This window comes from Choloepus didactylus (assembly GCF_015220235.1).
Source record: "Choloepus didactylus isolate mChoDid1 chromosome 11 unlocalized genomic scaffold, mChoDid1.pri SUPER_11_unloc5, whole genome shotgun sequence".
NCBI lineage: Eukaryota > Metazoa > Chordata > Mammalia > Pilosa > Megalonychidae > Choloepus > Choloepus didactylus.
In genome coordinates this window covers 324,946-352,737 of record NW_023637582.1, presented here as the reverse complement: position 1 = coordinate 352,737, position 27,792 = coordinate 324,946, and the positions used below count along the sequence as shown (strand labels likewise).

General features: G+C 41.6%; 2 protein-coding genes across 2 annotated transcripts; one reads left to right on the top strand and one right to left on the bottom strand.

The window, feature by feature from the left end:
• Positions 1 to 5,736: 5,736 nt before the first annotated feature.
• LOC119524728 (olfactory receptor 2M4-like) lies at positions 5,737 to 6,480 on the top strand. Its single transcript, XM_037823403.1, has one exon. The coding sequence runs from the start codon at positions 5,737 to 5,739 to the stop codon at positions 6,478 to 6,480; it is 744 nt and encodes a 247-aa protein (XP_037679331.1).
• A 12,623-nt stretch (positions 6,481 to 19,103) lies between these two features.
• LOC119524727 (olfactory receptor 2AE1-like) lies at positions 19,104 to 19,916 on the bottom strand. Its single transcript, XM_037823402.1, has one exon. It carries the CDS (start codon positions 19,914 to 19,916, stop codon positions 19,104 to 19,106), a length of 813 nt encoding a protein of 270 aa, XP_037679330.1.
• Positions 19,917 to 27,792: the final 7,876 nt, after the last annotated feature.

The following is a 27,792-nucleotide window of genomic DNA, read 5'->3' as shown; positions in this document are numbered from 1 at the left end:
TGTTGCAGTTTTCCGTTGACTTTAATCACAGGGCATAGTAGTACTAAGGGACACCCTAGGAGATCTCCTGTATTCCAGGAAAACTCTTCTTTACTTCCATTGTGTAGTTGCAGTGCTATTTCCCCTTGATAGTCAGGATCAATCACCCCAGCCAGTACAGTAATCCCCTTCCTTGCCTGTTGATTCAGAGCCATAAGAAGCCCAAAGTGGCCAGGTGGCAGCCTTAACTTCCAGTTCAATGGGATTATTGTTGTGTTTCCTGGTGGAAGCACTCCTCGTTTTGGAACCAAGACTTGTAGACCAGCAGAGCTTAAACTTGCAGGGACAGGAAGCAAAAATTTCCCTAGTGGATCACTAGGAGTGATAGTGAGTGGTACCACTCCTGTTGCCACCCCTTTATTCCTGGACCCATGAATCCTGGCTATGAGAGAAAGAGCACCATAGAGTGGATGCTGATTCAGAGCATGCACAGCCTCCTGGAGAACACTGCCCCAACCCTGCAAGGTATCACCACCTAGTTAGTGCCATAATTGAGTCTTCAACAGGCCATTCCACCATTCTATCAACCCAGTTGCCTCTGGATGATGGGGAACATAGTAAGACCACAGAATTCCATGAGCACGTGGCCATTCCCTCACTTTATTTGCTGTGAAGTGGGTTCCTTGGTCTGAAGCAATGCTGTGTGGAACACCATGACAGTGGGTAAGGCATTCTGTAAGTCCATGGATGGTAGTTTTGGCAGAAGCATGTCATGCAGGGAAGGCAAACCCATATCCAGAGTATGTGTCTATTCCAGTAAGAACAAATCACTGTCCCTTCCATGAAGGAAGTAGTCCAATGTAATCAACCTGCCACCAGGTAGCAGGCTGATCACCTCAGTGAGTGGTGCCATATTGGAGACTGAGTGTGGGTCTCTGCTGCTGGCAGATAGGACATTCAGCAGTGACTGTGGCCAGGTCAGTCTTGGTGAGTGGAAGTCAATGTTGCTGAGCCCATGCATAACCTCCATCCCCACCACCATGACCACTTTGTTCATGAGCCCATTGGACAATGACAGGAGTTGTTGGGGAAAGAGGCTGATTGGTATCCAAAAAAAATGGGTCATTTTATCCACTTGGTTATTAAAATCTTCCTCTGCTGAAGTCACCCTCTGGTGAGCATTCACATGAGACACAAATATCTTCATGTTTGCCCACTCAGAAAGGTCTATCCACATACCCCTTCCCCAGACTTCTTTGTCACCAATCTTCCAACCATGTTCTTTCCAAGTCCCTGAACATCCAGCCAAACCATTAGCAACAGCCCAGGAATCAGTACACAAAGGTACCTCTGTCCAGTTCTCCTTCCAAGCAAAGTGAACAACCAGGTGCAGTGCTCAAAGTTCTGCCCACTGGGAGAATTTCCACTCACCACTCTCCTTCAGGGACATCCTAGAAAGGGGCTGCAGTTCTGTAGCTGTCCACTTTCAGGTGGTGCCTGCATATCATGCAGAACCATCTGTAAACCAGGCCTGAGTTTTCTCTTCCTCAGTCAACTGACTGTAAGGAATGCCCCAAGATGACATAGGCTGGGAAAGAGAAGGTAAGGTGGAAGGAGTGGGGGCCATGGACATTTGGGCCACTTCCTCATGTAACTTTCCTGTACCTTCAGGACCTGCTCGAGCTCTATCTCGTATATACCATTTTCATTTTATGATAAAGTGCCCCAACTTTATGGCTTGGTGGGTCAGACAATACCCAGCTCATGATAGGTAACTCAGGTCTCATGGTAACTTGGTTGACCAAGGTTAAGCATTCTGTCTCTACTAAGGCCCAGTAGCAGGCCAACAGCTGTTTCTCAAATGGAGAGTAGTTATCTGCAGAAGATGGTAAAGTTTTACTCCAAAATCCTAAGGGCCTGCATTGTGATTCTCCTATAGGAGCCTGCCAAAGGCTCCAAACAGCATCTCTATTTGCCAATGACACTTCCAGCACCATTGGGTCAGCTGGATAATATGGTTCAAGCAGCAGAGCAGCTTGCACAGCAGCCTGGACCTGTCACAGAGCCTCATCTTGTTCCAGTCCCAACTCAAAACTAGAAGCTTTTCTGGTCATTCAGTAAATGGGCCAGAGTAGCACACCTAAATGGGGAATATGTTGTCTCCATAACCCAAAGAGGCCAACTAAGTGTTGTGCCTCTTTTTTGGTCATAGGGTGGGCCAGATGCAACAGCTTATCCTTCACCTTAGGGGGAATATCTTGACAGGCCCCACACCACTGGACACCTAGAAATTTTACTGAGGTGGAAGGCCCCTGTATTTTTGTTGGATTTATCTCCCATGCTCTGCCATGCAAATACCTTACCAACAAATCTAGAGTAGTTGCTATTTCTTGCTCACTAGGTCCAATCAACATGATATCATCAATATAATGGACCAGTGTGATGTCTTGTGGGAGGGAGAAATAATCAAGATCACTGAGGACAATATTATGACATAGGGCTGGAGAGTTGATATCACCCTGAGGTAGCACAGTGAATGTAAACTGCTGGCCTTGCCAGCTGAATTCAAACTGTTTCTGGTGGTCCTTACTGACAGCAATTGAGAAAAAAGCATTTGCCAGATCAAAAGCTGCATACCAGGTACCAGGGGATGTGTTGATTTGCTCAAGCAATGATACCACATCTGGAACAGCAGCTGCAATTGGAGTCACCACCTGGTTAAGCTTATGATAATTCACAGTCATCCTCCAAGACCCATCTGTTTTCTGCACAGGCCAAATAGGAGAGTATAATGGGGATGTGGTGGGAATCACCACCCCTGCATCCAAGTCCTTAAGAGTGGCATTAATCTCTGCAATCCCTCCAGGAATCTGGTATTGCTTCTGGTTCACTATTTTGATAGGCAGGGGCAGTTCTAGTGGCTTCTGCTTGGTCTTTCCCACCATAATAGCCCTCACTCCAGGAGTCAGGGAACCAATGTGAGGATTCTGCCAGTTGTTGAGTATGTCTATTCCAATTATGCATTCTGGCACTGGGGAAATAACCACAGAATGGGTCTTGGGACACACTGGACCCACTATGAGGTGGATCTGAGCTAAAACTCCATCAATCACCTGACCTCCATAAGCCCCAACTCTAACTGGTGGACCAGAGTGACATTTTGGGTCTCAGGAATTAACATCACTTCTGAACCAGTGTCTAATAATCCATGAAATATCTGATCATTTCCTTTTCCCCAATGCACAGTTACCCTGGTAAAAGGCCATAGGTCCTCCTGGGGAAGGCTGGGAGGAAGATTAACAGTACAAATTTTTGGCAGTGTAGCAGGCTCCTTCCCCAAGGGTACCCAGCCTTCCCTTCATTCAAGGGGCTCTGGATCTGTTAACTGTCTCAAGTCTGGGAATTGATTAAGGGGCCATGACTCTCTGTTTTTGTAATTCAAGGGAGACTTTTGTTCATGTGTCCTAGAATTCTTCTGCCTATACAGTTCAAACAAGAATTTAGTTGATTGCCCATCTGTTTTATTACTTGGTACTCCATGATCCACTAGTCAATGCCATATAAGTCTCTGCAAGTCATATTATTTTGATTGCTGTTTTGAGCCTGTTTTCCATTATGGTAGCCACACTCACCTTATCTGTGGTGATTAACTGCAGCCATTTGGCTTCTACGAACTCGGGACCCAATTATTCCCATTGTGTTTAAGGATTCCAGCTCAGTGACAGCAGTTCCTACAGTGATATCTGACCTACAGAGAAGGGCGACTATGGAGCTCTTCAGGGATGATGGAGTTAGTCTCACAAATTTATTCCTTACAGTCCTGTTAAAAGGTGTGTCCTCTGGACATTCCAGGGGTGTGTGAGCAGGTCTTCCATGATAAATCCATTCTAACATTCCAATCTCTCTAAGCCTCTGAATCCCCTCCTCCACATTGTACCAGGGTAGTTCTGGCATTTCAACTTTTGGTAATGCCAGGCACCTTTTGATCCATGTTTCAGCCAGCCACCCAATCTGTTAAAACCCTTTCTAACCCCTTGAGCTACCATATTGAATGCAGAATCTCTGCTTAGTGGACCAATATCAGTAAATTCAGCTTGATCCAACCTTATATTCCTTCCACCATTATCCCACACCCTTAATGTCCATTCCCACACATATTCCCCAGGTTTCTTTCTGTATAAGTTGGAAAACTCATACAGTTCCTTTGGATTATAGTGTAACTCTTCATGGGTCACACTTTGTATCTCACCCGTTGGGGCCTGTTGGGACTTTAGCCTAGTTATAGGTCTTGAAGCAAAAACTGGTGGTGGGGTTGGGTCATGGAAAGAGTTAGAATTATCCCTCAAGCCATTTAGCTCAGGACATTCTGTTGCATTTTCATCTCTTAAATCAGGATTAATCTATCCAGACAGAGGAGTGAGGGCTGCTTCCTTGAGGGAGGTGATTACAGGATTAGGAGGCACTGAAGGTCTAATCTCCTTAGGTGGGTGTTGGATGGCAGGCTCCTTAGGGCAGACTGGAGGTGGGGAAGCTGTTTCCTCAGGACAGCACTCTACAGGTACATCTAACCATGACTCAGCAGAATCCAGGTTTCCAATGTCCTCACTGCCATTATTATCAATCCATATGTCCCCATCCCAAATTTCCAGATCCCATTCTTTTCCAATCAATGTCTTTACTTTAACAGCAGACATCCTAAGAGGTGGAGATTTTAGTTTACATTGTAAATCTGCTACTCACACAATGAGAGTCTGCATCTGGTTTTCAGGAACTTCCAGTCTGTGGGCACAGGAAATAAGATTTTCTTTCAGGGCACACATAGAAACCTTTACATCTTTCATACGGCATTTAAGCTCTGAATTTGAAGCCTTTAGTTCATCCCTTTCTCTTACAACTTTATCCAAAGTATCTGAGAGCAGCAAGCCAACGTCATTATACCTTTTAATTCTGCAAAACTCTGTGAAGGTGCTGAAAACACTGTCACCCAGAGCCTTGCTTCGTACTAGAATATGATTAGGAGAATCAAACGGTGCTATTTTGCATATCTCCTTTGCCAACTCATGCCATAGACTGTCAGTGCCCTCTTGATTATTGGAAATAGAGTCATTAGTGCCTCTGAATCTAATTAGAGTAGAAAGGAAATTGTAAAAGCCCATTTTAAGATTCTGTTACTCAAGAACCACCCCACTCTCAGTACCAAGTTGTATTAGTTAGGCTTCTTTAGGGAAACAGAATCAATGAGGGGTGTCTCTATCAAATTGTAAAAGTGACTCATGCAACTGTGGGTATGCACAAGTACAAATTCTGTAGAGCAGTCAGCAAACTGTCAACTCCAAGGAAGATGTCTGATGAATTCCTCAGGAAACAAACTGGCAACTTCAATGAACCCCTCGGGAAATGAACTGAGATCTTCAATGAACGTATTTGATGAACTCCTCAAGAAATGAACTGTCAACTTCAATGAGCTTCTCAGGAAATGCTTCAATGGGCAGCCAAAGAAGAAGTGAAGGTCCTCCATCTGTCTTGCTTTTAAGTTTTCAACTGGTTAAATGGATTAAATCCAGCCAATTGCATTCTCTCATTGTGGAAGGCACACCCTTTTGTGAGTCATCAGTCAACAGCTGCCATGAATTGACTGATGATTTAATAAACCGGCCTGTTGGTTTATTAACCAGCCTCAAACATCCTCACAGCAATTGTTAGGCCAGTGTTTGCCTGACAAGACAGCTGGGTACTATCACCTGGCTAAGTTGACTCATGAACCTAACCACCACACTCATCTCCACCACTGTTCCCAAGATGGTCACTGACTTCTTCTCAGGACACAGAGGCATCTCTTGCATCAGCTGTGGAGTACAAATCTTTCTTTACTTGATGCTAGGGGTGGCAGAGTGTGTCTTCCTGACTCTCATGGCCTTTGACTGCTACTTGGCCATCTGTAGCTGTCTCAGATATCAGATCATCATGACACCCAGAGTCTGTGTGCAAATGGCTGCCAGGTCATGGATTTGGGATGTTCTCATCTCAGTAATGCACACAATTTATGCCATGCATTTCTCTGTTTGTTGGTCCAGGAAAATTCACCATTTCTTCTGTGAAGCTATGGCCCTTCTGAAGCTCTCTTGTGAGGACACCTCAGCCTATGAGAAGGTGGTGTTGGTGTCTGGCATTGTTTTCCTTCTCATCCCTTTTGGGCTCATCCTGACCTCCTACACCCTCATTTTCCTTGATGTCCCCCACATGAACTCCCATGAGGGCAAGAACAAAGCTCTGGCCACCTGCTCTTCCCACCTGTGTGTGGTGAGCCTCTACTTTGTTCCAGCCATGATTGTCTCCATGACCCCAGGTGCCTCTCTGCCCTCAGAGGTGGACCAGCATCTCTTTGTGTTTAATGTTATCATCACTCCCATGCTGAACCCCCTCATCTATAGCCTGAGGAACAAGGAGGTACTTGCTGCTTTGAGAAAAGTGCTATGGAGAAGGCTAATGTTTAAACAGTAAAGGAGATGCCACTTTGCCTTAAAATACTCAGATTCTGCATTGTTATGCCATTTGATACTACAGCTATTTTGAAACACTGACCACCTGAATTTCAATTTTTTAGCCACAGTAGAGAAATGATGTTGCTACTTTATTTTCAGCTTTCTGTAATGTGAATTATTCTTCAATGGGGGGAGAGGGAGGGTAGTAGATACCAGCTACTTTGTGTCCCTGCAGAAGTTCCTATTTAACAGTGTTACCCAAATTGACTGATCATAAGTTAAATATCAAGATTCCTGAGTACCACCCTAGACCTCATGAATCAACCTCTTTGGGGAAGAGGTTGGAGCATATGCCTTTTAACAAGTTTTACATATTTGAGATACCCTGCTGAATAGCAGGTCCTAAGGTAACTTCTGAATCCTATGTCCAACACTCATTTTCCATATATGCTGTAGTGTAGCCATGTTTACTTACCCTTGAATGTTTCCAATGATTTCACAAGTTACCACTTTTGCTCTTCAGGTCAGAATGACCACTGCTGCCTGTGGGCATCTACATAAATGCTTCTCTTCCATAAAGTTATCTCCAGATATTTACATAGTTTTTCAAGCTTCTTCATCACTGCTTCCACCAGAGTTCCCTTTGTCTCTGTCTTGGTACTTTTTCTTGTCTTGTATTATTGTTTCTTCACAGATCTGCATCCAACATAATATAATCTCCTTGGGCAGAAAGGCTCAAGTCTTAGTCATCTTTGAATGTTCCATAGATTTTTTTGCACTTAACTTCTCAATAAATGTTGGTTGAGTTCAAATGATTTCAGTTTTGTTCCTTTTCTATTACCTGAGAACAGAAATGGGACCTCCTGCTTTTTTTCTGTATCTAAATATATAATTAAGGACTCACTGAAAAAAAAACTACATTCTTGATGTAGTGTAAGGCTCTAATATGGAAAGACTCTGAAACTAAAATGAACTTGTCTTTGTGTATGTTAGTATTTATAGCACAATATAAAATACATGTGTACATCTATCACATATTCCCATGTCTTTATATCTATGCCTTTTATTAATTTTTAAAATTTTAAATGTAATCTGACAGATTTAAGGTGTTTGTTAAATTAAGTGTTTGGCCATCTGCCAATGATTCTACACTTCAGTAGACTTAAATGGAAACAGCAGAAATTTGTAGACAGAGAATGGAGCCAAAGTTTGGAGAAGAATAAACAAATGAGAAACTCTCATAAGAAATTTAAAGAAGTATTAGTATCCTTGACCCAGGTTGCAAAATCTCAGTTATGAATTTGATCTGATTATCTCATGTTAGGCATTCATGATTCCATGTACTCCAGATTATCTCACATGGTAAATCTTATGTCATATCCTACTCAATATGACTTCTGATTTGCTTACTAAAGTCTACTTTTCTGTTCCCCATTCAGTCATGTGGAAAGAAAACATTTTCAAACCTGCTACTCGATTGCCTGATTACTTTCCATGTATAAGAAAAAGAGAACTCAATGCTTAGGAGAGAGTTGATGTATTTGACACAGAGACACTAAAGGTATTAACTTTAAAATGCACAAATTTATTAAAAATCACTTAGAACCAAAACATTTTAGTGCATAAAATCTCTTTGAAAACTTGTTTAATATGTAAATCCCATTGCCTAAACTTCTGGGATTTAATTCAGGAGATCTTGAGTGGGGCCAAGTAATCATAATTTTTAGTAAACGTAAAAATTAATAATTATCCTTATGCTGGTGTCCTGAGGAACACAGTTTGAATAAAGTGAACCTAGAATGAAGATATTGTAGAAGGGACCCCAGAGGTGCTGATTATTTGTGTCTGAAGTTTTTTAATTAATGACCTTCAGAGGTTATTCCAATGGTCATTAAATAGTGTAAAGTTACTACTCTGGTGTAAAGTCTCATTTTTGCAGGTGAAAAATATCAGGGGTTAATGAAATTGTGAATCTACTGACTGGCTATTTCTTTTCTTTATTCCCATACTTTTAAATTCACCCTCATTAACATATCTGAACATGTTAGGTTATCATTCCCCCTTCACTAGCTTCTGTCTATCTGTAATTCCCCAATACTCTGTGTTATAATACATTGATTTTACATTGTTCAGGGAGTTCATTGTAGTGGAATCATAGAATATCTCTCCTTTTGAAATAAGTGAAATAATTCAGAGACAAAATAAGTGGCTATTTCTGGTTAGTGAAAATACCTATATTTTGCCTTAATATTCTGAGTCCTGAAATAATGAGCTTTCCAACTCACAACACAACCAATGCATCTTCATAAAACCTCACAGTTATCATGTCAATACAATGTTCAATTATTTGATTCTGAATAAGATCCAAAGAGAGAGACACATACCAGATGACAACAAGCAGCCAAACTGTAAGGCAAGCAAGGGGATTTTCAAATGCAGCCATGGAAAGGAAAAGGATTTCTTTTGAAAAGTACCCAGATAGTCTCATAGATTTCAGTCTGAAGCTTGTCATTTTTTCTGGTCTTCCATCAAAATCTACTAATTAATGTTTACCTTTTTAGTTGTTTATTATATTCCAATGTGAAAATGGGTAGACAGGGAAAATGAGGGGGTCATGACACCATTGATTGGACTGAGCTGTGGAATCTAAAATGTAGCATGAGCAATGTTCAGCTGCCAGTGAGCAGAGACAATAAGATTCTGTGGTCAGAGAAGACAATAGGATGTTCTTTTCAAATATGAGCCTCAATGTGATGATGCTTTCTGGTACTTCTCACAATTACTGTGCTTTTGAAAGGAATGGCAACCTGAAGAAGGTTGCCTTTCCAATGGGAATGTCACATTGGAGGCAACACTTCAGCTCTGAAAACTCCTGAATTCTTTGGAAATCTTTTTTCAAATTTTGGGATCCAGATATTTTAAAAGGGCTACTGGGAACCACCAAAATGCTCTTCAATGAAGAGTAGTATAGGAAAACTATATATTCTCTTATTACCTCTGATTCTTTAGAGCTACCCCTCCACTTTCACCCTCTGTACTTCACACATACATGACCATGGATAAGTCACAAGGCAGTCTTTCCAAATTTCAGATTTTTGTTTGATTCCAAATAATAAATTTAATTTTAGAGCACAAAAAAGTTGCACAAAAAATACAGAATTCCTATATACTCCCCTATCCCCAAACTCATTTCCCCTATGATTAGCATCTGCATTAGTGTGGTAAATTGTTACAGTGGACCAATACTGGTACATTATGGACAAACGTCAACAGTTGACATGAGGGCACCCTCTACATGTTGTATAGTTCTATGGGTTTTGACCTGCACATAATGTCATTTATCCTTCATTATGGTATCATACACCCCTCACTCTTCATGACATCCAGTGTTTCTTGTGGCCTGCTCTGTAACAGGTACTCTGCTAGGGTCTGCAAATGGCTGAAAGATGAATAAGCCACAACAATCCTGACCCCAGTAATTTCACAGTCTGGATAAGGCTGTCTGACATAGTACAGAGGTGCCTATGTGAGAAAGCACCCAGGAGGGATTTGGAAGTAACAGGCTGGCAAAACTCTCCCAAGACCCTGTTGACAATGACAGGGCTGTGGATTACAATTAACAAGATGTACTTTCCAAGTGCAGATAATCCCAAAGATTTGGGGGACAGGACTTGGCAACAAGAAAGTTACAGAAAGAAGAGCCAGATGTGTATGAGGAGAAGGAATGTGTGAGGGCAAGATCCTCATCATTGAAGATGACCCCCATTTTGCACCTCAGGGTGTTGCCATGGCATTAGTGGCCCATTTTGAATAAAACAGTGAGTGAACAAATGGAAGGTCTGAGTGATCTTGGCACATGCCCAGGGAATAGCTATAAGAACTCCCTGTAGAGAGAAGTCACCTTGAGAAAAAGAGAGTCTATAGAACAAGCCTATAGAACAAACCAATCCTTAAGAAAAAGGAAGACTGATATCACCTATGTAAGGATCACATCAGGTGCTCAGGACAAGATCTCAGCTTCCCTTTTCTTCCTACCTTTTTGGCTGCTACTGTCAGCCGGCTCCTCACCTCCCAGGCCCACTTGGTTGGAAGCTCCACCTCCATCCCAAGGCCTGGCCAGCCCATGAGCTAGGCAGGGCAGAGGTAAGCAGTGTGTGTTGCTAACAAGGGCTGGTGCCTGCTGCTGCTCCCAGTGACCAGCCCTGGCTGCTGGGTAAGCCACAGCATGCCCACAAGACTGCTCCATGCTGGCCAGGGTCAGAGCACAACTCCTGCCTAACCCCTCTCACACTGCTTCAGAGCTGCTGAAACAGACCTGGTAGTTGTCCTTCACATGCTTCATGGGATTTCAATGAAGCTTGTAAAACTACCCCACAAGGTGGGAATAATTTCCCCCACATTGCAGACAAAGAAGTAAGGTGCAGGGAGGTAAGATAAACTGCCCAAGATTACTCAGCTGCTTTCCCTACTGTTCTGCACCATTTTGGTAATATGCAGCCAAGCTCTCCCTTCTCCCGCACCTGTGAGCTTGTCTCTGCCCAGACCCTTGGCTGGTATTTGCTGCTGGAGAGTCTTGAATCCCAGGGGCTGTGATGAAGTTTCATTTATTCCAACACTTAACAAATGCTTATTGAGTACCTTTTACAAGCTAGACATTGTGTTGGGCCATTGTGGTGCTTTCTGGCTGTCTGAACTTGCCCACATCTGGGCCTAGCCCTGGACTCAACCTCCTAGGGCCATTGCTATGTCCTTATGACACTGTGGCAGAGCTGCCTGTGTCCAGCTCAGCCCAGCCTCATTTGCCCAGCCAGGCTGCCTTCCACCTCATCATGCACCAATGGCTTTCTCTGGCCTTGCCTGTTGACCTTTCCTGCCAGGCCTGTTTGCAGCCTGGACCCAGCAAGATCATACCTGAGACTGTCCTATTTAGGAAAACTCAGCCCATCACTGCTATTACCAAGAAAAGTTGGTCAGAGGTTCCACACTTCAGGCTTTGACATGAAGTGAAGCTCTCTCCCCTCTGGGAAAACTCGACAAAGATTTCTGTAGGATGAGTCAGAGAAGGCACTGTTTTTCAAATGTGGCCCAAAGAATAGAATGAATATGTAGCAAATAAAGAATGAGTTTTCTTCTATAACATTGAAAAAATGTTCAGTTCACTTTAGTAGTTTGAACTTTAGAAAGTATTTTTAAAAACTCCATTATAACATTTGTTTTTCCATTAATTATGACTGATACTACAGAAAAAAAGCTGGACAGAGATTTGATATTAAAATTATAAAAAAAATAAAAAATAAAAAATAGAGCTACTCATATCATATTAAAATATGTGCACAATGAAGTTCCTCTGATTGATGCAGCATTGACAATTTTATTGATCAAATCTTTTAGGAAAAATGTAGTATTGTGGGGGGGGGCTGTTATATTTGGGAAGGACATTGCTCTGGTAGTATGAGAGACAAGGTTCCTCTGAGTAGTCATCCCTTTCAGTGGAATCATTTCCAATCAGTGGGTGAAAGACGTTCTTCCCAGCCATTCATTCTCACTCACTATGATGTGCTGTAGGTCTGCCAGTGCCTACAAGAAACTGCTTGGAAAACTAAGATTCCTGAGCTATAAGAAACCTTAAGATATGGTACTGCATTTTTATGACAAGGCATAAAGGAAGGAAATAAATATTTTCAGCATCTACCCAGTCAAGGACCAAGCCTCAGGAACCAATAAAAGGATAAACATATCCTTAAACCAAACTGGATTAACTTTTCTTTGACACTTCAAAAATATTTCTGTGCATTCATTTCTATCTGTCTTTCTTCTCCGATCATCTATACTTCCTCAATAATTTCTTACCTGCTACAAACAGTTCTTTGTGTCTCATCTTATTCTTTACTGTGGCAGCAAATGAAATTCCTTCTTGCTCTAAATTTCTGGAACAGATGCAGTTAATGTTGACCAAGTCTTATCCCCCTTTCCCAATTAATTTTTCCCTTGATCTTCCCATTTTTTTATATTCAAACAACTAAAAAAGCATATCCTTACTTCTGCTTCTGCACACTATGGAGTGAAAGAAATCAGATGTACCCTTTTGATGGAAAATCAAAAATGAGATAAATAAATATATGAAAATAAAATTTTAAAGACAACAGACATCGGATGTCCAAACCCATCAAGCAGAGTGATCTTTGAGAGATGGGAAACAAATGAGGTGAGCCATGCAAGTCCCTCCAACTTACTTCACTAACAATTTCCATGCTGTGGTGCAGGAAGGGAAAACACAGAACATGTGGACTTCCTAAGTTGAGGAGAAAGAGCTGAGAGTGAAGAGAGACCAAGGAGGTTAGTGGTCACAGAACACAGAATGGGAGGAAAGACAGCAGGTGAGAGAGAAAAGCCAGGAGATCTCCTGATACTCTCCCTCAAATATTCTGAAGAAAATATTGATCAGCACGTACATGTGTGGAAACTACCTGGGAAAGAACCACCAGACAGGACAAAAGGAAATAGTGCCTGGTATTCACTCAGAGGTGGTGAGAGTAGTACCTGTTCCCACAAGTGAGAGTGGAAAACCCTCATTGCTCTACCAGGGCATTAGGTAGAGTTCACAGAAAGGTCTTGAATCAGTAGTGAGTAATAATTAGCTCTGGACTTACTAGGTTGGTCCCAACTCACAAGTAAGACATGAAAAGACCAAACTGCTTCCAAGCAACTTAACTGATCACAGGTGAAATCTCAAGTGTATTTATAAATATGCAAAAATATCAAGCACCCAACAGGGTAAAATTCACAGTGTTTGAAATGCAATAAAAATTGTCAGTCATGCAAAGAAGCAGGAAAATAAAGCCGAAAATGAAGAGAAGTCAATCAACCGAAATCAACTCAGGTGGCTATAGATTAGGCTGTCACATCAACAGGAAGAAGAAGAAAAATCATACAATTACATCAACTAATGCAAAAAAGGCTGTTGATAAAATCCAACACTCATCCATGATAAAAACTCACATCAAGTTAGTAATAGAGCAGAATTACCTCAACTTGATAAAAAGCATATACAGAAAACCAACAATGATGACACTTATGAGTGAAAGACTGAATGCATTCCACCCTATATCAGGAAAAAGGTAAGAATGTCTATTCTCGCCACTATTACTAAACAAACTCCTGGAGTTTCATGCCATTTCAATATGAAAAGAAGAAATAAGTAATGGAATTCGAAAGGAAGAAATAAAAATGCCATTAAATACAGAGGACACACTTTCCTAGATTGAATAGCCAAAGGAATACACCCAAAACAAACAAATAAAAACCACCTGTAACTAAATGAGTTCAATGAGGTCACAAGATTAAAGAAAAACACCCACAAATCATTCTCATTTTCATATACTAACAATGGACACATTTAAACCAAAACTAAAAACATGATTCCATTTACAACTGCTCCAAAGTAAATGAAATACACTTAAGAAAGCATGTATAGGGTTTGTATCCTGAAAATGTAAAATGCTGATGAAAGAAATCAAAGAAGATTTAAATAAATGAAAATAAATATCGTATTCATGGATTGGAAGACTCAATACAGTAAAGATGTCAATCCTCTTCAAATTGATGCGTGGGTTTAATGCAATTCATTTCAAAATCTCACAAAGGTTTTTTGAAGACACAGACAAGCTTATTACAAAATATACATGAAAAGCCACAGACTCTAGAACAGCTAAAATAAACTCAAAAAAGAAGAAGAAAGTGGGAGCGATCACTCTAACAAATATTAATATTTATTGTACTGCAGTTATCAAGACATTGAGGTACTAGAGAAGTGGAAGACACATAGATCAAAACAGAGAATCTAAAATCAGACCCACATTAGTATCCTCAACTTGTTTTGACAAAGGTTAAAAAGCCATTCAGTGGGCGATATATGCATAATCCTGATTGCGGTGATGGTTTTATGGGTGTATACCTTTGTTAAAAAGTGTTAAGTAAGTGCTATTTGATGAGGGTGGCCAAACATCACTGGTTGCATGGACTGATTGGTTTCCAGGGCACAAGATCTTTGGTGCTAAAACCAAGAAAGTCCTGGGAAAATGAAGAGAATTTGGTCACATTAGTTCTACTGCAAGAAAACTGTTGCAATTTTGAGTCATCAAACCAACAATACAACTGAATGAATTCAGCAGTATTTTTGACTTGGGGAGTGAAGCATTAAGGAGACATGATTTCCTTTTGGATGACTTTTTACACTCTTTGAAAATTAGGCCTTCCTCTAATTCCAAACTCCTTTAGTTCAGCTTTTCTTTACTCATACAACAATTTTGAGCTTATCACTGGATCCCATGGGAGTTGTGGAAAGCAATCAGTGAATGCTAATTTCACTTGCAGATCAGACACAGAAGTACAGGGAGTCAGACCAACTGATATATTGGAAATTGTGCTGGTGCTTCGGAGAAGTACAGGATAAAACAGCTGGATTGAGTTTCTAAGCAAGAGAATTCTCAAGTAGAGCCCAGGAATTAATCTCAGGACATGCTTAAAATTCCCAAAATGTGGGCAAAATTCTGCATTTATATGAATATATATTTGGAAAGAGAGAGTGAGGTAAGTGTATGTGACCTTTCATCACCTCAGTGGTGTCTGACCCTAAAACATTAAAGACTTTAAAGCTCTAAAAGATTTAAAGATTTAAAGCTTAGATCTCTTTAATCCAACTTTGAAAACTCATATCTCTCTGATCACTTAAGGAAAGCCTAAGGATCTGTGTTCCCAAAATATTCCCTGAGAAATTTTAAAGCCTTAAATGGTCCCTGGCCTGGATTCCATCTTGCCCAGTGCCAGGCTGACTGTTGTCCTTCCCATGGTGAAGACAAATTGCAGGTATCTGAGCCTTGTGCTGAGATGCCTATAGCAGTAAAATGGAATATGGAACCAGACTTCCATCTGTTCAATTACTTAAATTTGTTTTACCCTGTAGGGATCAGTAGGGACATAATCATGTATTCCTGCTTATGGGATTTAGTTTAACTTTGTCTTTTAAACACCAGAGAGAGAGCCTCCGATGGCTACTTCTGGCATTAGGTGGGTTTCAGAGGTGACAAAGAAACAAGCTTTGTGTTCCATTAAGAAAATGAATCTATTTTACTCACAAGGACAATTTTTCTCTATGTTTGTTGCCTTTAGGAGAAAAGCTGAGAAAAAGAGTCTTGCTGCTTTCTCCCTAACAAAAGAAGTCAGACCACTGAAAAAACAATTTGACTCAGATCAGAGGTAGTAACCTAATCACCACAGTAGTACTAGTTTTGCTAATAATTTTAGGAAGAGCTACTAATTATGCCATGGTTACTCTGATCTATTCTAGGCACTCTGCATATATTAACTCATGAAATATTCACAACAGCCATAAGAGATATAGATGCAGGAACCAAGAAATAAAGAAACTAAACCATCTGCCCAAGGTCACACAGTAAGTGATAGATTTTGGCCAGTCTGACTCTAGAATCCATTCTCCTAATGCTGAGTTCTGAGTTCATTCCATTCATATGTGGATTTTGGTATTTAGATGAGCAGACTCACTTTCCTGCAAAAAGGTATCCTAACAAGCTCAATTCTTTGCAATAGACACAGAATTAAAAATATGATTTCCAGAACAAGCAAGTAAAACAAGCGATGGAATGATCTTAACTTCAAATTTAAGATTTTATTCTATAGAAGATGAATATGAACCTTTTGCAATTAAAAGTGAAATCTGACAGAAGGGCTTTGTGTTCTTCTCAGAAAACAAACTCATCAAGAACTGAACTTCTTGACAAGGAGAACAAAGGAATTCAGGATCAGATTACCCAGTTGGCTGCTGCTCTTTATTGTTTTGTGTGACTTTATGATAACTAATTTGTAAATGTTCTTTAATCTTCTCCCTGTCATTACAGAAAAGGCTAGTGCTCTGACTTTTCAGAAACATTTGTGCTCATGGGTTTTGTTGGAAAATTGCACTCTGAATGCAGGCTTTCACAAATAGCACATTAGGCAAGCCTTCTGTGCTCAACTTCCTGGTCACCAGAACAACATACACTGGACACTGCATCCTGCTCCAGTGCCCCCTTCCCCAGAGATACACAGTCCAATCCTTAAAAGGGCAAAAACCCCACTACTCACTTACCATTGACTCCACGCCATTCCTCCACAGTTCCCACTCCACAGACCCCTGGGCCTAATCACTGTTTGGTCCCTCAGCTAAACCTCTGTCCATCTTGACCAACTGACCACCCATAAACACAGCTCTCCCTTTGTCTCAAGTGGGCTGAACCTTTACTTCAGACCCCTGTCATGCTGATGGCACTTTTTCTTCCAAATCCCACCCTTCTGATTCATGAATAAAACTTTCCTGCCTGAAGTCAATTAGTCTCCATGACTTCTGTGACTGTGCACCCCAAAATTTCTCACAGTTTGGTGTTTTCCTCAAGATATAGGTGATTAGTTGTGAGAAACAAGGAAAACATCAGGAGCCCGGGTATTTGATTAAGATTAGTGATGACTGTTTCAGTAAGTGCTGGTGCTTCCTTGTAGATGAATCAGACAAGTTAAAATTCCAGACACAAAAATATGGTCTCTGAGTATGGTGTCTGCCTAATTAATTGGGGACCAGCTGTCAAGGGAGTCTGGACAGGGAATTATTGAGCCTGGCTGCAGAGTAAGTGTTGACTGCCCATCTGTTCCCTGAATATATCATTTCTGACAGTGACCAATGTCATGTGGAATGTCTGGGATGTTGTCCTTTCTAGAGAGTGCCACTGAAAAGACCAAATGAGTTTAGGTTACAAGTGAACACTGCTAAGTAAGTGCTGCCCCATGATCAACAAAGGCATTCCTGGCATTCCATTTGGAACAACTGAATTTGGAACTAAGTTTGTCCTGCACTGTAGTGTGTGGTCTTCCCACTAGACTAATCTCCTGGAGACTGGACATATTAATTTTTTTTTATCTATCTCAGCACATTTAACAGCCACATGCTAGGTTTTCAATGGGAAATTGTTGAAAGAAAGCATGTGACCCTCTGGTATTGATGAATGTAAGAGCTACTCAGAAAATTTGGGCAAGCAGAAAACTGGAGTTATCAACCTTCATTGTTTTAACCAATGATACATTGTTTCAAAACTCCTTATCATTTGACAAGACCAGATTATGTAGTGATTTGTTCTGAAAGTACCCCTCAGAATGTTGCAAAGAAAAAACTTTGATTGTATTTTAAGTTTAATTATCCATCATGGTGAATTCAACAGTCAACCTTTCCAAAAGAGAAATACTCTAATGTACTACTAAGACTCTTAATTTCTCAGTCAGGAGGCTAAAACTTTTCTTCAGATTACTAATTGCTGCCTTAAGTGTACACCTCAGACTAAAATCTAACCGTCTCATTTTAAAAAATCAACTAATGTTTTCTCTTTTTAAAAATCATTTTCCATTTGTTTTCATGCAAAATATAAATAATAATAATAATAATAATAAGAATAAGAATAAGAATAAGCTGGCTATTGGAATGTTTATTTAGAAGCATTTTTAGGTTACTAGACTATTAAAATTGAAAGAATGAATGTTTCCCTCTAATTTTGAAGCTATTCTACCATTCAAAATGTAAATACTCCATTGAGAGTGACAGCACCATGGGCTTGCTATGTATAATTTAGTGTTCATAACATTCTCCATGGCTGACTGAGGTCACTAAATTTGTTTCTTAGAATTGACAGCAAAATTGTTTTGTTTCCAGGCACATAGATATATTTATGGATACACCCTTAGGGTCATCACCATCCCAGAGGACAGCATTAGCTTGAATAATTCAGCAAAGAGACCAATAAAATAAGTGGGCACTTATTCAGTGTTCACTCAGCCACAGATACCTTTGACCTCTTAATATAATCCAAACATGTCTCTAGATTCTGGGAAAGGAACAGCAAAGAAGACTAACTCTCTGTCCTCAATGGTGTTACAGTCTACTAGAGGTTGTATGACAACAAAAACTTTGACAAATAAATTTACATAGATATACATGAGGGTGAAATAATACAATATATATACAGATATAATGTGATGATTCAGAGAAAGGTACATATTATTTTCAAACAAAAATTGGTCATCTCACAATCATTCCCTGTCCATTATGCTTAGGGTATCTAGGAATTAGGACACATCCCTCCAACTTTTATCACAATTTGGGAGAGTTTGGCTTTCTGTTACTTCCCACCCCCATAAATAATCCTGGAAATCTGTCTCTCCTCTGTGAGTTGGGGCATTCTTACAACATAAAGTGCTCATAGCAAGATTTGATTCATGATAGAAAGCATGGGAATAAAACTGAAGAGAATTTAACTTTCAAATAGATAAATGAGACCAAGAAACTGTAAGGGGAAAGAAACATGGTCAGTGCAGCAGCTAATTCAGTGGAAGGTCATAGCAAACAGGTTTCTCATTATACAGAGGTGTCTTTTGGTGTAAGGACATTTATACTTGTCAGCTGCAAAATGCTTCCAGGTTATTTTGACATAGGTGATTCCCCCAGGGCCTTCTTTAGAGCCCCCAGTACCTCCTTGTTTCAGAGGCTGTAGATAAGGGGGTTCAGCAGGGCAGTAATTATGGTTTCCAATACAAGGAGATTTTGGTCTAGTTCTGGGGAGAGAGATACCTGGGGTCATGTAGCCAATCATGACTGGAACAAAATAGAGACTCACCACAGTCAGGTGGGATGAGCAGGTGGCTAGAGCTCTGTTCCTCCCCTTGGGAGAGTTCATGTGGAGGACAGTGAGGAAGACAAGGGCATAGGAAGCCACGATGAGGCCAAATGAGAAGAGGATCATTATTGCACCTGTAACCTGTAACCAATACCACTTTCTCATAAATTGATGCGTCTTCACAGGAGAGCTTTAGGAAAGCGATCACTTCACAGAAGAAGTGATGAATCTCCCTGGGGCCACAGGTAGGGACATGCATTATATAGATAGTGTGGGATAAGGAAGTACGAGAGCTCCCCATCCAGGATTTGATGACCATTACTAGACAGACCCTGGGGCTCATGAGGGCCAAGTACCTCAATGGGTTACAGATGGTCACATAGCAGTCATAGGTCATGAGGGTCAGGAGAACACATTCTGCTATTCCTACTGTCAAGTAGAAGAACATCTGTGTCCCACAGCCAATCTGTGAAGTGTTTCTCTTCCCTGAGAAGTCAGTGACCATCTTGGTGACAGTAGAGGAAGTTAAAGTCAAATCCATGAGTGAGAGCTGACTGAGCAGGATGTACATGGGGGTATGGAGGTGGGGGTCCAGGCAGATGAGGAGGATTAGGGTGGTGTTTCCAGCAACAGAAATCACACAAGTCAGGAGGATGATGCAGATGAGAATTTCAGGATTCTTGGAGTCAGAATAGAGGCCCAGGAGAATGAAACCAGTGGTTGCTGCCTCATTCCCATTCCCCATGTCTGGGTTTTATTTATTTTTCTAAAACTAGGAGAGAGTATGAAAATGAACCAATTTTGATAAGCCTTTTTAAAAACCTCACTTCTTCTTTCTCCCTATTCTCTAGTTGATGATTATGAATCTTCAAATGAAGCCAATGGTCTAGAAATAAAAAAAGTTTCATATTAATTACTTTTTAAAATATATTCAATTATAATTGCATGTCTATCACAGGCTGAACACTGCTAAATTTTGTTTGGCTCCATGTTACCAATGCAGACATATAAATTGGGGATTTTTGGATCATACCATTATGAATATGGCTTGTTTTTTCATTTTAAGCAAAAGTTGTTTGTAGACACTGCCTAGGGCATCCAGATGGTTGCAGAGATTTTGTAGACATCAGAACCCCTGATAACTCTAGTTTGGTAGCCGAACAGGCTGATGTAGTAGAGGCCAGGGTGTATTAGTAGCATGATCAGAGTTTATGAAAGAATATGCTGAGTCTAAACAACTGTGGTTTGAAAAGGTAGGTCTGGTAAGTAAAAATGTCAAGGCATAGTTTTGCCTGAACTCACAATAAACAACTAGGCACAGAAAAACACAGCCTCAAATTTTAGATTCTTCAGTTAAGAAGATAGTTTTTTTCACCAAATTTATTGGACTCTCCATATTATTGTCATATATGAATCTTCTTTTTTTTTTACATGAAGCATAGTTTTCCCCTAGTACTTTCATTTCTCCCATCTCATGTCTTTTTTCTTTTTTCACTGAATCTGTCTTTTTGGGATTCTTGTAACCCCTGCCCACTCCCTGGTCCTATGTAGTCTTGTATAGATGTGTCACTTGAAATCTCCATTCAGGGACTACACACTCCAAATGCCACTTAGAAAAAGTAAGACAAGGAAAATATAAAAGTAGTCACCATGATTGTAATGCTAGGCTGATTCATTATCCAGAACATGGACCCAGGAATCTTGAGCACATCCATTCCTCTGCACTGGAATCTTCGTTAGGTATATCCAGGAGAATATTTACTGAGTGCCTTCTATACATAGCTCACGGTTTGGGTCTGAGGATACCATAAGGAGGAAGAGAAATCTGTGCACCATCCTCAGGGAGATTACATTCTTGTAAAAGAGAAAGAAAATAAGCAAGTCAGCAAAGAAATAAATCATTTCACCTGCTGTGGTGTGCATTAGGAAGCAAATAGCTGGAGTCCCATGATCAGTAAATGGACTTATTTTAGTTGAGATAACCAGGGAAAGTGTTTCTTAGGAAACATATAAGCTAGGACACAAAGGAGGAGAAGATGCGAAACATTCTGGGGCATACAAATCAGGCAGAGGGAAGAACAAGCACAATGACACTGACCAAGGGCCCACATGGCTGGTGCCTAGGAAATGAGTGAGAGAGGGACTTGTCATCACTGGGTGTTGTGTGCACTATCCGAAAACATCTTGATGAAACTACTGGGCTCTTCTAAGATCCAGATCTCTCATCTGGGAAGTAGAAATAATGAAAGTAATAATGGCTGACAGAACTGGACTCTTATTAAGTGCCAGGTGTTGTTCTGAATGTTTGACACTTAAGTGTTTGTTCTTCACAAGCAGCCCCAGGGGAAAACATTAAGAATGACATTATTTAAGTGCTTTCCCCGTGACCCATTGCTCCTAACTGCAGGGCCAGGATTTGATCCCATGCAGTCTGGCTCCAGAGCCTATGCACTTAAACACTCCCCAAATGCCTGGCTGGCAGGTCTATTTCAGGGATTAAATGCCATAATGCATATAAAGCACTTAGTAGAGCACTTGGAGATTGGTAAGCACCCAGAAAATTTAATTATTAATAAACCAATACTGCAATATTCATTATCAATACAAGGAACTTATATCAATATATGTTTTTCAATTTTGTTCAGAGTGGGTTCAGCATAGATCATGATACTGGCATCAGTGTTCCAACACAATCACATTCTTCCATTGTTCAAACACCTCCACAACTCAAGAAGAGATTTTGGCAAGCCTCTAACTCAATGAATCTGTACTTAGAGTCCTAAGGCTCAAATTATGCTTCACTTTTCTCTAAAAATCTGATGCATAAAAAAGAAAACTATAACAGTACTTTTTTGCCACCTGTTTACTCTCTCTCCTTCCTAAAGAGCCACTCTCTCCAAGGCACCCCATGACATCTGATCATTCAGAGCTAAGAGTTTGGGGTTTGGCTTTATTATAAAACTCCATCCAGCTACTACATCTAAGTACAATGTGTCAAGGTCCAGCTGCTGAGTGCAGTGTGATGGAAAAAGTCACAGAGGCTGGGCAAGGTCACACCATGACTCAGTGCTGAGGGGTGAGACGCTTTTAAAAAGCATGGGAGCCCAGCCTGGAAAACTTTTCAAATAAGGTAATGATATGCCTGGAGCTGGGTGTTAGCAAGATAATGCTGGCAGCACCTTTTAGAATGGCTCACTCTTCCAGGAACTATTTCTACTTCCATTAATTTATCAACTGACTCTTAGCCAGGAACAACTCTACCTAGGGTGACATAAGAGTATTTGCCCAGGATCTGGACCATTATTTCTCCAATTAACTGAGCTGCTAGTGCTGCAGTGGAGCCCTTATGGGGGTGCTTCTTAGAAAGGCAGAGGGGCTCACCCTTTCCCTCTGCATGTCACTGCTGCCCTCTGAGCACTGAGCATGTGGCTGAGGTGGAAGGACAACCTAGAATGCTGGACAGATGCTACTAAAAGTGAACATGCTTCTGCCTTGACTATTCTGTGGTCTGTGATTCCAAATAGAATAGGAGTCAATACAGGGCAGTGCCAAAGTTAGAGATGCTGAGGCTTGTGAGAGTGTCCTGGCTCAGTGAAATCCCCAGGCTTTAATTAACCAGACCAGAACTGAGCTTCATCAGGCAAAATAATGAGAATAATAATAAATTAGCCTCCAGACCCTTGTGAACACAATTGTCTGCTGCTCTGGACAAGATTGGCAGCAACTGTGGTCCTGGGGCCCTGCCCCGTAGAGCACAGCCCCTGTAATAGCCCAGTGCTCCTAAGAACTGCTGGGATCTACATCGATTGCTGGGACCCGGGTTCACCTGCACCCTGTGGCTTCCACACAACTCCCTCCTTCTTCCTCAGATTATCATTAATCATTTTCAAGACCTGCTTCTCCAGGAAGTCTGACTTAAAATCACAGTTCAAGTCACCTGCCCCTCTTCATTGTTTCTCTATCTTAGAAACACCTCCACTGTTGTCCTTCAAAATGACTGGTCTTTGTATTCATGTGGCCCATCACAGTGTGAGCGGCTTGAATCTATGGGTTATTCACCTTGGTGAATGGGTTATTAACCATAACCAGGTGCCTGGCTCCAGCTGAGTATTCCCTAGTGGTGTTGAAAATAGAGGGAATAAAAGTGGTGCCATATGGAGGGATGTCTCAGACACAGAGAGTCATGATTGCATTCACCAGCCACAGTTTGGGCCAGCTTTCTCTTCCCCAGCCCCAGTCCCTGCTCCACTAACCATTCCCAGACATTCCAGGCAGCAGCATGCCTTCAGGCCTTTTCATCTGTCCCTCTGCCAGGAAAACTCTTACTCCTCTCTCACCTTCTTTGCTTAATTCTCACCTGACTTCCAAAATCAGGGCAGGCATCATCCACTCCAGGAACCTTCCCCGACTACCAGCCTGTCACCCTCTAGGCTTCACACCATCTTCACTCTGCAGTTCTATGGTAAACTTTTTGTTTCTACCACTCATGCTGAGAGCCTCTTATGACTGGAAATCTCATGCCTCACTGAATTCCAAGGACCTGCTGTTTAGGAGAAAAGAACAAATAGTGACAACAGGCACATCTATTAAATGATGACAGTGTACAGGTATACTTTAAACTTTATTCATTAAACCCAGGAATTCCTCACAATAATGCTATCAATTCTATAATTAACCACTTTGTATACCTATGGAAACTGAGGCACAGAGGCCTGAGGTTAGGACATCTGGCTTCAGAGCCTTCACTCTTAACCATATGCTTTTCATAGGTACAAGGAAATGTTGAATGCATGGAAGTGGGAGCAGTTAATAGGTCACTGTTAATAATGTATTATTCAATTATCTTAATGATGTATTATAGACAGGTGAAAATTGGTTTAGAAAAGAGCTTCTTGTTAGAATGGAGAAGTGAAAGTTTTATTTAATGGCAGTCCCAGGGATGGAACTTTATTGTAACTCAATTACATCTCACAGCAGACCTGGATGAAGTTACCATCAACCCACTGGACTGATGAGATCCTGTGCAGTGGGCTTCAAAGGAAACAACTAGGATTTGAGGTCTGCCTGGCTTCAGAGTCCCTGCTCTTCCCACCCTGTGATGTGGCTGGCATCTGCTCATCCACACTACTCCGCAAAATTAAGAGGTGATAAATTGTATGTACTGAGGGTAAAACTAAGACCTCAAAGTCTGGGACTTCTAGAGAATTACAGTATAATGAGGAAACAACATAGAGCAACATTTTCAAAGTTCATTAGCCAGACTAATTCCATATAACAAGATAATAGACACCATAAGAAATACATGATGCCAAATGAATGCCCCACAAATGTTACCATGGTAAAACTGGAAGTGTCTACAATGTTACTCAGCATGCAATTGGTATTGTTGTAAACACACAAGTTATGGCAAGATTCTCACCAGGAGAATTAATGTATGTATTGAGCATATCAAGCTCTCTAAGACCTGATATAATTTCCTGAACCACAGGAAGGAAAATTATCATAAAAGAAGGAAGCAACACCAAAGGGAAAGTTACCCAGGTTCAACTGAAGTGCCATCCTGCTCCACTCAGAGAAGCACAGTTTGTGAAAAACAATGTAAGGGAGCCTGCACTGCTGGAGTATAACCCCTATGATTTCATAGCATAGTAGGTGTAAAAATAAAAGACTCCTGGTTTGTAGAAAGGAAGGAAGGAAGGGAGGAAGGGAGGAAGGGAGGAAGGAATGAAGGATATATAGCAACCATACAAAAGTACTTCATGGGGGGATTCTGGGAAGATGGTGGCATAGAAAGAAGTGGAAGACTTAGTCTCTCCCAGAACAATTCATAAATGAACAAAAAACCAGTAAATAACCTGGAACGGTAGCAGGGAGACAAATGTGACAGTACACTCAACATCCACCAACATGTATTGGGAGGAGTGCCTGAGATCAGAGCATAAAATCTGTAAGTAAAATTGCAGACCCACACTGAGAGCTGGGAACCTAGAGCTGGGAGCCCCTCCCTCACAGAAGCCACACTGTGCACTTTCTCAGCCCAGCTCCAAGTGCGGTTTTAATAATAACTGCTCAATACCAACAGTGAATCCTCAACAAGCAGACAGAGGCTTTTGGTGACAGCTGACCTTGGGAGAATTGGGGGAAATATTCTGTCTCTTGCTCTCTTTCTGTGGAGAAAACCTCAGCTGCTCTCAGCCCACAAGGCATTGCAGTAAAGACAGCCTCACACATTCTGCATTCTGAAATGAGCTGAGAGCCCTGCAGCACAGCCAAGCAGCCCAGGGCTTCCCTAGAGGGATGGTACACACTGATGACATAGCACGGCAACCCCTCAGCTGAGGCAGGATTGCAGCTGGGAGGGGGGATCCACTCGGAGAACCCAGGGGCACTATGCCAAGTCTGATGGTTTATGGGACACAGAGAGAGCTGCCCTTCCTCCCTGGCCACCCATGCATGTGTCCCACATTCAGGGTGGGTGACTCCAGAGGCGCACCCAGGCTGAGCTCTCCAACTGAACACACAAGAATCATTTCCCCTCACTACGTGGGAAAAAAGGTTGAGAACTGACTGGAGGGATATAGACGGTTCACAGACGCCATCTCCTGGATACTTAGAGAAAGTGTACATCACCAAACTGTCTCTGAAAAATTAAATTGATATCCCTTTTTTTTTTAATACAACTTGAAAGAACCCTATCAAGCAAAACAAATGCCAAAAGGCCAAAAACAACAGAAAATCTTAATGCATATGATAAAACCACATGATATGGAGAATCCAGCTCCAAACACACAAATCAAGATTTCAGAAGAAAAATTATACCTCGCAAATTTAATTAAAGAACTACAATCAAAGAATGAAAACATGGCAAAGGATTTAAAGGACATCAAGAGAACCATGGCCCAGGATATAAGCGCCATAAAAAAGACCCTAGAAGAGCATAAAGAAGACATAGCAAGAGTAAATAAAAAAAATAGAAGATCTTATGGAAATAAAAGAAACTGTTGGCCAAATTAAAAAGACTCTGGATATTCACAATACAAGACTAGAGGAAGCTGAGCAACATCTCAGTGTCCTAGAAATCCACAGAACAGAAAATGAAAGAACAAAAGAAAGAATGGAGAAAAAAATTGAAAAAATCACAATGGATCGCAGGGATATGATAGATAAAATAAAACGTCCAAACTGAAGACTCACTGGTGTCCCAGAAGGGGAAGGGAAGGGTAAAGGTCTAGAAAGAGGAGGCGGGGCAAGATGGTAGACTGGTGAGCTGTATGTTTTAGTTACTCCTCCAGGAAAGTAGGTAAAAAGCCAGGAACTGCGTGGACTGGACACCACAGAGCAATCTGTCTTTGGGCATACTTCATACAACACTCATGAAAACGTGGAACTGCTGAGATCAGCGAAATCTGTAAGTTTTTGCGGCCAGGGGACCCGCGCCCCTCCCTGCCAGGCTCAGTCCCGGGGGAGGAGGGGCTGTCAGCTCCAGGAAGGAGAAGGGAGAATTACAGTGGCTGCTCTTACCGGAAACTCATTCTACTGATTCAAACTCCAACCACAGATAGACTGAGGCCAGACACCAGAGACTCTGAGAGCAGCCAGCCCAGCAGAGAGGAGACAGGCATAGAAAAAAAACAACACGAAAAACTCCAAAATAAAAGCAGAGGATTTTTGGAGTTCTGGTGAACACAGAAAGGGGAAGGGCGGAGATCAGGCCTTGAGGCGCATATGCATATCCTGAAGCAAGGCTGATCTCTCTGCCCTGGGCACTTTTCCTTAATGGCCCTGGTTGCTTTGTCTATTAGCATTTCAATAACCCATTAGATCTCTGAGGAGGGCCGTTTTTTTTTTTTTTTTTTTTTTTTTTTTTTTTTTTTTAAATCCTTTTTGCTTTTTCTAAAACAATTACTCTAAGAAGCTCAATACAGAAAGCTTCAAAGAATTGAAATTTGGGCACGTCAAGTCAAGAGCAGAACTAAGAGAGCTCTGAGACAAAAGGCAATAATCCAGTGGCTGAGAAAATTCACTAAACAACACAACTTCCCAAGAAAAGGGGGGTGTCCGCTCACAGCCACCATCCTGGTGGACAGGAAACACTCCTGCCCATCGCCAGCCCCATAGCCCAGAGCTGCCCCAGACAACCCAGTGTGACGGAAGTGCTTCAAATAACAGGCACACACCACAAAACTGGGCGTGGACATTAGCCTACCCTGCAACCTCAGCTGAATGTCCCAGAGCTGGGAAGGGGGAGCAGTGTGAATTAACAGAGCCCCATTCAGCCACCATTTGAGCAGACTGGGAGCCTCCCAACACAGCCCAGCAGCCCAGAACTGCCCTGGGGGGACGGCACTCACCTGCGACATAGCACAGTCATCCCTCAACAGAGGACCCGGGGTGCACAGCCTGGAAGAGGGGCCCACTTGCAAGTCTCAGGAGCCATACGCCAATACCAAAGACTTGTGGGTCAGTGGCAGAGACAAACTGTGGCAGGACTGAACTGAAGGATTAGAATATTGCAGTAGCTTAAAAACTCTAGGATCATCAGGGAGATTTGATTGTTAGGGCCACCCCCCCTCCCCGACTGCCCAGAAACACGCCCCACATACAGGGCAGGCAACACCAAC